This window comes from Terrapene carolina, unplaced genomic scaffold, assembly GCF_002925995.2.
Source record: "Terrapene carolina triunguis isolate 2854851 unplaced genomic scaffold, T_m_triunguis-2.0 Scaffold111, whole genome shotgun sequence".
Lineage (NCBI taxonomy): Eukaryota > Metazoa > Chordata > Testudines > Emydidae > Terrapene > Terrapene triunguis.
This window is the reverse complement of record NW_020664462.1, coordinates 1,562,635-1,572,754: the sequence shown is the minus strand read 5'-3', so window position 1 is coordinate 1,572,754 and position 10,120 is coordinate 1,562,635. Positions and strand designations below refer to the sequence as shown.

General features: G+C 44.7%; 1 protein-coding gene across 3 annotated transcripts in view; it reads left to right on the top strand.

The window, feature by feature from the left end:
- Window positions 1–6,437: 6,437 nt before the first annotated feature.
- Window positions 6,438–10,120, top strand: part of TBRG4 (transforming growth factor beta regulator 4) — a 27,119-nt gene continuing 23,436 nt past the window's right edge. For 2 of the 3 annotated variants that reach the window (XM_024193805.3, XM_029911629.1), the window contains exons 1-2: window positions 6,438–6,531; window positions 8,265–8,763. In XM_024193805.3, coding sequence (XP_024049573.2) covers window positions 8,341–8,763 — 423 coding nt within the window. In that variant the 5' untranslated portion in view covers window positions 6,438–6,531; window positions 8,265–8,340. The remainder of the gene's footprint in view (window positions 6,532–8,264; window positions 8,764–10,120) is intronic. The other variant, XM_024193806.3, reaches the window with a different exon arrangement.

Below are 10,120 nucleotides of genomic sequence, written 5' to 3'. Positions count from 1 at the left end.
AGAAGATCCACGGAAAGGGACTGGATGGATCCAAAATCTGTTTATTCCATTGAAAGATGACTTAACTGTCACTATAGAGGATAAATTGTTGGAGCTGGCTGCTGACGAAAGATTGAAAATGAGTTTCGAAACTACAACATCACTTGCTTCCTTTTGGATAAAAGTGAAAGCAGAATATCCTGAGCTTACTGAAATTGCTCTGAAAACTCTTCTCCCATTTCCTTCAACATACCTCTGTGAGACTGGCTTCTCAACCATGAGTGTCATTAAGACAAAGTACAGGAATAGTATGGATATTCATTCTCCATTGCACGTAGCACTGTCCTCAATTGAATCACGACTGGATAAACTGACAAAGAAGAAGCAGGCTCACCTTTCACATTAGTAAAGGTTAAGGTTTTAACATGCCTATTATTGTGTTAATAAAATAGCTTATCAATTTGATATTTTAGTATTACGACATTTTCAAAATTATTATGATTTCAATTTAATGTTACCTATTCCTTTCAATCTTTTTTTTATTTTTTTTAACCTTTATTCATTATAATTTTTTATTTTATTACTTATATATAAGTTTTTTTATAATATCCTTGTTAGGAGACTTTGCTGGTTTGATTTTTTTAATATTTTTTATTTGTATTGTAATATTGTATTATTTGTTTACAAAATAAACAAAATAAAAAATGTCTGCCAACTTTTATTATATTCATTATATTGTTTCTGATATAAATTAATATTACTACAAATGTTCAAATATTTTCTTGGATCGTAAACGAGTAATAGCCATTTTATACTATCCACACAGACACAGCCTCAGTCAGTCTTCAATATATTTAAATGGGAACATCTCCATGAGTACGCTACACTTGGTATGCACACTCCCATTCCAATTAATCCAGTAAAGAATGTTAGTTTTTCTGATCTGATGTGCTACATGCCTATGCGAATACGATAATAATATGGCACAAATATGGTACCAATCCCTGGCACATTACAAAAAAAAAAATTGCCGGTCCGCCACATCAGATAGTTTGAGAAGCACTGTCCTAGTGCATTCTTTCTCAATTATTAAATGTATGGTAACTGAATATTTTCTTAAAATAAATGTTACTTTGTTTTCAAAAAATTACTGCTTGAGCATCAATCTTTTGAGCGGAAGGCTGTATTCATGTCCTCTCATGGGTTAACAGAACTAGTCTATTCTGGGGAGTCCTCTGAGGCTCAGAGACAAACTCCCTGGTAAAACCCGAGCAATTCCTCCAAGGTGGTCCACCTCTTGTTATCCATTGAAGCTGGACAAATTTTTAATTGGTTTACAGTTATAGGCAGGCCACTATTGGGGTGTCTTGGGTCCAAATTTTGGGGAAACTGTCCACTGATGGTATTATAAGTAAACATTCACATATATTTTAAATTTGTATTGCCATATAAAATTAAAATTGTAATATCACTACTGAAAATGTAACAGGTATTTCACAGTAATAATTCATGATTCTTTTGCTTAATACACACGTGTAGGTGTGTATCTATTATTGGAAAGGCTTGAATCCTAAATCCTTTAAGTATTGTTTTCTTTCAAACTCTGATACTAATATTAAATAAGCCACACAAGGCTTGAAAATTTTGATTATGCTCATCTATATACATATATGCTTACAATAATTTTATCTGACAAAATCAAAATTCCTCATTGTAAATTCAAAACAAATTCAAAACTTAAAACAGTTGTCTGACAGTGTCTTAATGCTAATTTTTGCATCTGACATTTTATTTATGTACTTTCTCAAAGTCTCAAATGTAATTTTGTACATCTTTCTGGGAAGTTATTTTTAGGTTATACAATGGTTTGATTTTTCATTTAATGCACTAAAAATATAAACAATGGAATATATTACTAATGCACAGCATTTTGTTTTTTTTAAGAGAGGCACTTGTGATATAAAAATGTTTCTCTGGAGTCTGGACCTTGACTATACCTTGACAAAAAATAGACTATATCTGATATAATGTATACAAAAAGAGGCTAGTTCTTGTTATTTATCTTATGAAACTGTCTCTCAGGATTTTACATCAACTCTTAGTCAGGTGCATTCTAGAACTTTTTGTATTATTGATTTGACCTTCCAGTCTCTTCTTCTAGGCCCACTAGCTTTACCATTCCCCCTCCCAAAAATGGTGCTATCTTTTTATGGGAGCTTTGAGATACGATTCCTCCTCTTGTGTTCACAATCTCCAACATAGATTACTCTTCAGAAGAATGTGGTATTTGGAGATTAATCACATTCTTATAATCAAGCCATTGTGTCCATTTCTTATATATGACTAGATTGTCTGATTTCTTTCCCTCCACCCAGGGAGAACTTTTGCCAGAACAATTTACGTACTTTATCCTGGTATAAAATAAGATGAATGATATGGAATTCTTTACATTTTCAAAACTTTTATTGATTTTTACAAGAAACATGGTTAGTTGAGTCTGAAATCATAGTCTTTCTTGGTTTTGAATCCTTTCTCCAAGAAGGAAGCCAATCATCAAAAAGGAGTTGTGTATCAGGAGAACTTGTCACGTTGGTTTCCTTACACCTGAGAGCCCAGATTTTACCTTGGGAATCAAAGGACATTCAGACTATATTTTAAAACAAATTCCTGATCTGCAAATTTTAGTATTAAATGCATACATTCCCCCCATATCCTCCCTGTTTTATTGTGGGAGTGCCCGGACAAGCAAACTCGTATAGTAGGTCTTTAGTTCCCAATTGCTTGTCTAATTATTTTGGGAGATTAATGCTTAGATAGGTTCTCCAATGAACTCAGTATAAGGGGAAGAAAACATTTTTGAGGAGATTTTTGAACTTCCCCCTTGAAACTCTAGAGATCCAGTGTTTAACATCTCTGGACAAAAACCAAATGCTTTAATAGATTAAATTTAATCTGATACCTATAAATGGAATGAGTGCAGGGGATAGAGAAAGCCATTTTACCTATATTTCATAAACTGGTGGTATTACTGATTATATTATCCCCATAATTAATTGGCCCTTCTAAAGAGATTTCGCTATACTTTCTCATATGGATAGCGACCACCAATTTCTCTCTATAATGAATGATAAAATTCTCTCTAAAAAAAGATTATTTCTGATGGGTGAGGATGCCTTGATTACCTATTTGGAACAACATAGTTGCAACACTAAAATAGATCCCAGACATTTGTGTCACATTATCTAGGAGATTGGAAGATTTAAGATTTTTTAGATGTAATAATTACATCTGAGAACTCCTCTCAAATTTGTGAATATGAGTTGCTGGTAAAGTCCTTACAATCGCTTGTCTCTAAACAAATTGATTTTGGTTTTAATTATCCCAAAAATGCTTTCAAAGATAAGCGCACTTGGTTTGATGAAGACCATGTGAAGGAAAAGTCTGCTCTAGTGCATAAAGCTAATAGGGTAAGACGCAGTTCCTCTAACTTACTTCCTAATTTAGTAACTACCAGAAGATGATATAAAGGTTTATTATATCAAAGAACAAGAATATTTTAGATCCTAGTGGAAGGATTTTGAAGCAGCAGCTAAAGTTAATTTTTTTTCCATATTTTGGAAGATGGTGGCCTCAAGCTCTGGTAGGATCCAGCTGAGGGTCCCCATATTAATGACTGAGCCCAGTAGCACATTTTGGCCAGGTCTTTGATGATTCTCCCTACCGAATTTTTTTAATCTAATTCTACTATAGTTGATGTAATAAGGAATCCTCTCTCTGATTTATCACTCTGTCTTCCAGTAATGTACAATAAAATTCAGTCATTTATTTTAGCCCAACAACAGAAAAAAGCTCCAAAGGAGAATTTCTCTTTTCTGAAGTTTTTTGGAAGAATCTTGATTGGTGGTCCACATTCATGGCTACATTATTTACTGTCATTAATCACACTGGATGGATTCTATCTGGCTGGAAGTCTAGTATCATAATCCTATTTTTAAAAAGGGGGACAAAGAATCCTGCTTCAGAGAGACCTACGAGTCTGGTAGATGTAGCACAGAAAATGTATTACAGATTTTTACTATCTAAACTTGAAATATGGATTTTAGACACTAATTTACTACATATAGAGCAGTCCGGCTTTAGGGCTGGTAGAGCCAGAATTGACAAGCGTTTTCTCTTATATGGTTTATAAATATAATCTAGTGCTCTTAACCACAGTATATGCTGCTTTCACAGATCTAAAGATGGCATTTGATGCTATTAACTGAGAAACTTTGCTCAGAACTAAGAAGGATGTGTATTGATTTAAGACTTTTGTATATTCTAGGGGCTGTACATCAGGGCAATATGACAAATGTAAAAACTAAAGTCAATGGAGACTGTAGTAATATTTTCCCTACTTTTCTAGCATATCTTTTTAATTTATGTATTAATGATGTGGTGTATGTTTTAAAGATAGATTATTTCCTGATGGCCTGACAAAGTCCTTCCGCTGCATAGGTTGACTCTGCACCAAAATGATTCAGACCTATCAATCTAAAACTACTGAGGGAGATTTCAATAAAGGATGAGATTAAGTTTCCCACAGAATCAATACCAAAAAAAAGTTTTGTAAGAGAGAATTTCTTTAAAAGTCACATTTTAATTAATATCAAGTGAGGGAATTGGCCTCCCATCAGGCCAAGTACAAAAGAGGGGTGGGGGCACATGAGAACCTGCTTCACTGTAAAGTGGAACCACAAATTATACAAGTATCAATAAAAACAAGTGTTACGTGCTTCCCTAGAGGAAAGAATAATCAGACAGTTCTAGAATGAGAGAACACTGACTAATTGATCTCACAGACACTGAATTGAGGTGTATAGTGGGTAGTCAATGGAATCTGCTTAAAGGGCAAATTCTCTAGTTGGTTGATTAAATGGGAGGTGTTTGTGTAGAACAGTAGTTATTCTGCTTATTAAGCCCAGTTGGCAGGATTTTCTAGCACCAGGAAAAAGTATAAAAACAAACACCCCTAAATGTAAAATAAACAAGAACTTTAAAAACAAAATGGAAATAGCAAGTGGTTTGCTTGAACGTTATACCCTCTGACCACCCTTAATCTATTTAGATTGTAAACTCTGAGTAGGGAATGTTATCCTAATTGTTTGTCAGCACAAAGGGGGCCCCCCAATATGGATTTGCACCATTGGTTGCTACTGCTACATAAATAATCAAATGTGCAAAGAATAGCAGACCAGCAGCATGCAAGCAGTGTGTAAAATACTTGTAACAGCAGCTGGTACTTATACGTACTACTGCTATCTATGGGTTGGAATCAGCCCCACCTAACATTTATCAGACACGTTCCTCGATGGAAAACTGAAAACAGGACATTAAGTGCTATGACTCGTAACAGCTAGTAATGAACACGGGATAATAGAAATTACAGCTGAAAGGCTCTTACTGTTGCCAACTCTCATGATTTTGTCATGAGTCTCAATAATGGTTTTCCTTAAAGCCCCAGCTCCTAGAGTCAAGTAGGACATGTGATGACTTCAACCTTCCTTCTTAAATAAAAAAGATAGATATCTAACCCTCACGGCTGTGGAGAAAACCTCAAAATGTGATCCCAGTATATCCTAGAGGCTCTGAAGGCAAATTAAAAGAACACCACATCTATTTTTTAAATATACCCTCGTGCCTTAAAAGCCAAGCTTATGATTGTTTTGTGAGCCGGCTATGATTTTTGAACATTTGGAGTGGGAAATACTAAAAATGGTTCCTTTCTGCACATTAGATTGTGTCCATTTAGGAAAAATAGACCTGCCCCTCATTAGCAAAATCACTAGCTTCCCATAGTGTCCCGCCCCAACTTCCATCTGTGTCAGCGGAAGGTGGAGGGCCCGATCCCTGGCCGTTGAATGAGCCTCTAGAGCCTGAGCGGCCGTTCAACTACTCCAGGGAAAGGAGCGGCGCAGGCAGCCAGACCTGAGACCCAGTTAATTTTGGGGCGGTCCCAGCTCTCCTCTCTAATGCTGCCCAGGCCCTGCAGCGGGCCTACGCCACCCCAGAGCTTTGGTGCAGCCAGACTTGGACGCTAGCCCCTCTCCTTCCCCAAGAGCCAGAGACCGGAGAGACGCCCCCCAGCAGCCGGGCGTAGCTCCCCGTGCCGGGGAGGGGCGCTTCCCCTCTCCCCAAGGAGCCCAGAGCACCCTATAGCCACCCATTTTCCAGCGCCCTCTGAGGGGGGCTGCTGCTGCACCCGCCGCGCCCTGCCTCCACCCCACCCAAAATGGCGCCCCGAGCCGAGCGACGCGCGCCCCGCCCCGCGCGCAGTGAAAATGGCGCCCGAGCCGAGCGACGCGCGCCCCGCCCCGCCCCGCGCGCAGTGAAAATGGCGCCCGTGGCGTGTCTCCCCGCCCCCTCCCTGCGGTAGCCAATAGGCGCTGCGGAGGAGCCTGGCGGGGGCAGTGACGCGTTCGGCCCGCGCCGCTCACGCGCGCTCGGTCTCTCTCCTCGGGTGCGGAGGGCCGAGGTCAGCCTGGCGGGGCCGGCGTTTGCTGAGGCGGGGCGGTGAGTGGCTCCGGCCGGGCCCTGGGCCGCGGGGCCCCGCCTCCCTGGCGCTGGGGTCCCCCGGGAGCCCGAGGAGGGGCGGCCGGGCCGGGCCAGTCACGGCACCGGGAAGTGGGGTGGTTCCTCCCCCCCTCACCCACCGGCCTGGATCCGTGTCCCGCCGCGCGTGGGGCGGCTCCGGCTCCCGGCCGAGGGGGGGGTGTATCCGGGGCAGAGAGATCGGGAGCCCGCGCTGTGGCCGAGCCGGGCGAGGCGGTTCCCTTCCCGCGCTCTCCGCCCGGCGGGAGCCCGTTCAGCGCCGCGCGTGGGGCCCGGCCCTGTGTGCCGCGCCTTGGGCCTCTCCCTGGTGACATTCACCTGCCCTGGCTCCCTCCCCGGTGGGGCCTGTCTTGTCCTTAGCGGCTCCTCTCGGGCTGTGTCTACACGACTGCCTCGCCGTAGCCTAGCGGTGTCACTCCGGGGTGCGATCCGTGCCGGGAAAAGCCCCGAGGGTGGACACCCGTTACACGGGGAAAAGCGGAGTTTCACCCCTAGAGCTGTGTCTGATTTGCGAGTAAATCACCGCTTGGTCTTTCTACGGGGGCAAAGTGCCCCTAGTGTAGATGTGGCTTCGGTATGAAACGTATCAGTCGGAGCCGGGAAGCGGGCGATGCAATTCAGACAAGGTTCGGGGCGGGGGGGCGTCAGAACTGGGCCTGGTGTCAGTCCCCATGTGCTGCTGCTGCCCCAGAGGCTGGCCTGTGTGTCGGGGGAGAAGAGGGCTGTTCTCGGGGATTTCACAACTGGCTTCGGTAGGACTAGTAGACAGTACCTAGAAGTACCCCCAGCGTTTTGTGCCTGCAATGTGCATGTGACAAAACAGGGTACTTAAATGAGCATGCTCCGAGCCAAACCATGCAGCAGGATTGTGGCAGTGCCTGGGTATTGCAGTGACTGATAGGAAGTAGATACAATCCTATGATGGATGTCAGTGGTCGCCAGTGGGAGTTAATACCAACCTTAGATTTTCATTGTAACTTCTAACAGGCACTTTTAAATTTTCATGGGTTTTATTCCCCCAATTGCTCTCAATTTAGAATAAGCTATGGATAATGTGCCTAAGACTTAGACTGACTTGTGGATAAAGGAGTGAAAGTGAAAGGAAGTGTTTCTTGCATTCGCAGACCTTGATGATGCCATATAAATATCCTGAATGAATGTAAAACAAACAGGGCTGAAATTCATTGACAGTTCCCAGCACGAGACTACACTTTATCTTCTAGAGCAGTTGAATGTCCCTAAGGCCTTGTCTACACTTGCGGCAGCATGTGGGATAGACGTAGCTACATGCCATAGTGAAAAACAGGCTGCCTCCCCACTGTGGTGTGTAGCTACACGAGGCTGTGAAAGGCTTTGGCAGAGTAGAAGTGGGAGACACTGCTTGGGCGTGTAGAGAGCTGTGTAGGGTACATACCCTAAGGTTCTGGCGTGTCTGTACTCACCTAAGCAGTGCCTCACTGTCTACACTGCTGTTTATACCCATACTAGCTGGGTATGTAGTATGTCTACACTACACACCACTACAAATGTAGGCATAACCTATGTGACGCATGATTTTCGGTCGCTACCGGCCTGGGCTAGATTCAAACCAGGCATTGGTGGAAAACTCTATGCCCTAGAGTCATCCAGTTCCCTCTTCTTTTTTAACTTTTAAATATACTTTTGTTAAAGTGTTTTGTTTTTTCTTTTTGTAGGGCCTCTGAAATGTGGAGTTGACCCCAATTCAGTTTTGTCCCCCTCCTCTTCCCTCCCAATAGATCTAGCTGTGTCATGGCAGCCAGACTGGTGCAACGCTGTTGTCGGCGGCTCTTTGGTGGCTCCACCTTCGCATCCCTGGCAACCCCAGCTTCTCTGTTAGCACCAGCATCCAAGACAGTGATAGCAAGAGCTCTGCCTCAGGCACCTCTCGCTTCATTACACGCTTCAAGCCTCTCCAGGCAAATAGACAAACTCTCAGTCCAGGAGCAAGGGTACAGCAGACTTCCAGAGAACACAGAGATTGATGAACTCATTGAATCAGCTTCTAGCCCTGAAGATCTCTTGCACGTGGGTGAACATCACTCTCTAAATGGGAACCAGGCCTCCGCACTGGTCATCCATCTCTCCCAACTCGTGGCGGAGAAGAAACTAGAAACGGAGAGCATCTTGCAGGACAGTCGCTTCCAGCAAGTGCTCAACGTTCTAAATAGCCAGGTACATTCCCATGATGCTGCGGACAGGCGCTCTCGGAGGGAGGAGTGTGATTGGGAGAAGAAGCGTAGAAAGTGCCCTTTCCCTGGTGCTTTTAACCACACTTGATGGGACATAATTTCCCAAAGATCCCTAGCTGGTGGCCTGTGCAGAGTTGGCTGGTAACGTGATGTTGGTTCTCCTAACTTCCAGCTGAGAGAGAGCACATGGAAGGGAGAGAGAGAGTGACCAACTGCTTTCAGAAAAGGCAGAATACTTATTGCACTAGAAACAACTAAAAGTGCAGCATTACTTAGGTACTCCATTTCTGTGTGTTCAAAGGCTGTAGTGGCTGTGGGTGCTATGCGTCCCAGTGGTTGGGCACAGGCAGGAATTGGGGTGATAGCCGAGCAGACACTACATTGCCTTACCAATTTGCAGTCTCTCTATTGAGATCCTGCTGCTTCCTCCCCTATTGGTGACACGAGGCAATGGTGCTTCACACAGCCCTGCTAAATTCTGTTGTCTTCACAAGGGCTGTGATGAACAGCAGCACAAGGATTAATAAAGTTTGAATTGGACTGATCATTGGTGAATTCTGCTGCCAGCAGCAGTGTTGTACCCATGTTAAGAACTTTAGTTTCCCCCTTTGGGCACTTCAGTGAATCCACACCCAGCTCTCAACAGCCATGTGGAACCCTGGATTAGCCCAATGAAATCTCAGTAAAATGATAGGCTAGCTAAACAAGAGAATAAGAGTGGGTTTCACACGTTACATCAGGGGTCGGCAACCTACGGCACGCGTGCCAAACACGGCACGCGAGCCGATTTTGAGTGGCACGCTGCCTGCCCAGTGAGGGGTGGAGGGGCCGGAAAGCGCCACGCTGGGGGAAGAAGCGGGGGAGGGGGGAAGCTTGGCTGCCGGAGGACCAAGCTTCTGCCTCCGCAGGGAAGAGCGGTGGGGGGGGTCCCGGCCCCCCGCCCCACTCAGCCCCGACGCCCACCGCTCTCCCCTGCGGGGGCAGGAGCCAGAAGCTTGGTCCTGCGGCAGCCAAGCTTCCTCCCTCCCCCGCTTCTTCCCACAGCTTGGTGCATTCCGGCCCCTCCTCCTCCCTGCTGGAGATGGCCCTTGTGAGGGGGAGGGGGAGTGGAGCAGAGCCGAGCGTGCTCCCTGCTCCGTAGAGGAGACAGAGAGAGATAGGGACGGAGCCTGGGGGAAGGGGGTGGAACAGGGCATATCCCTCCCAGCCCCCTGCCATGAGCCGCTCAGGGCAGGGGGCTGGGAGCACCCCAGCCTTCTGCCCTGCACCCCCTGCACACCCTCCAGCCCTCTACCCTGACCTCCCCCCAACACCCAGCCTTCTGCCCTGCACCCCCACAC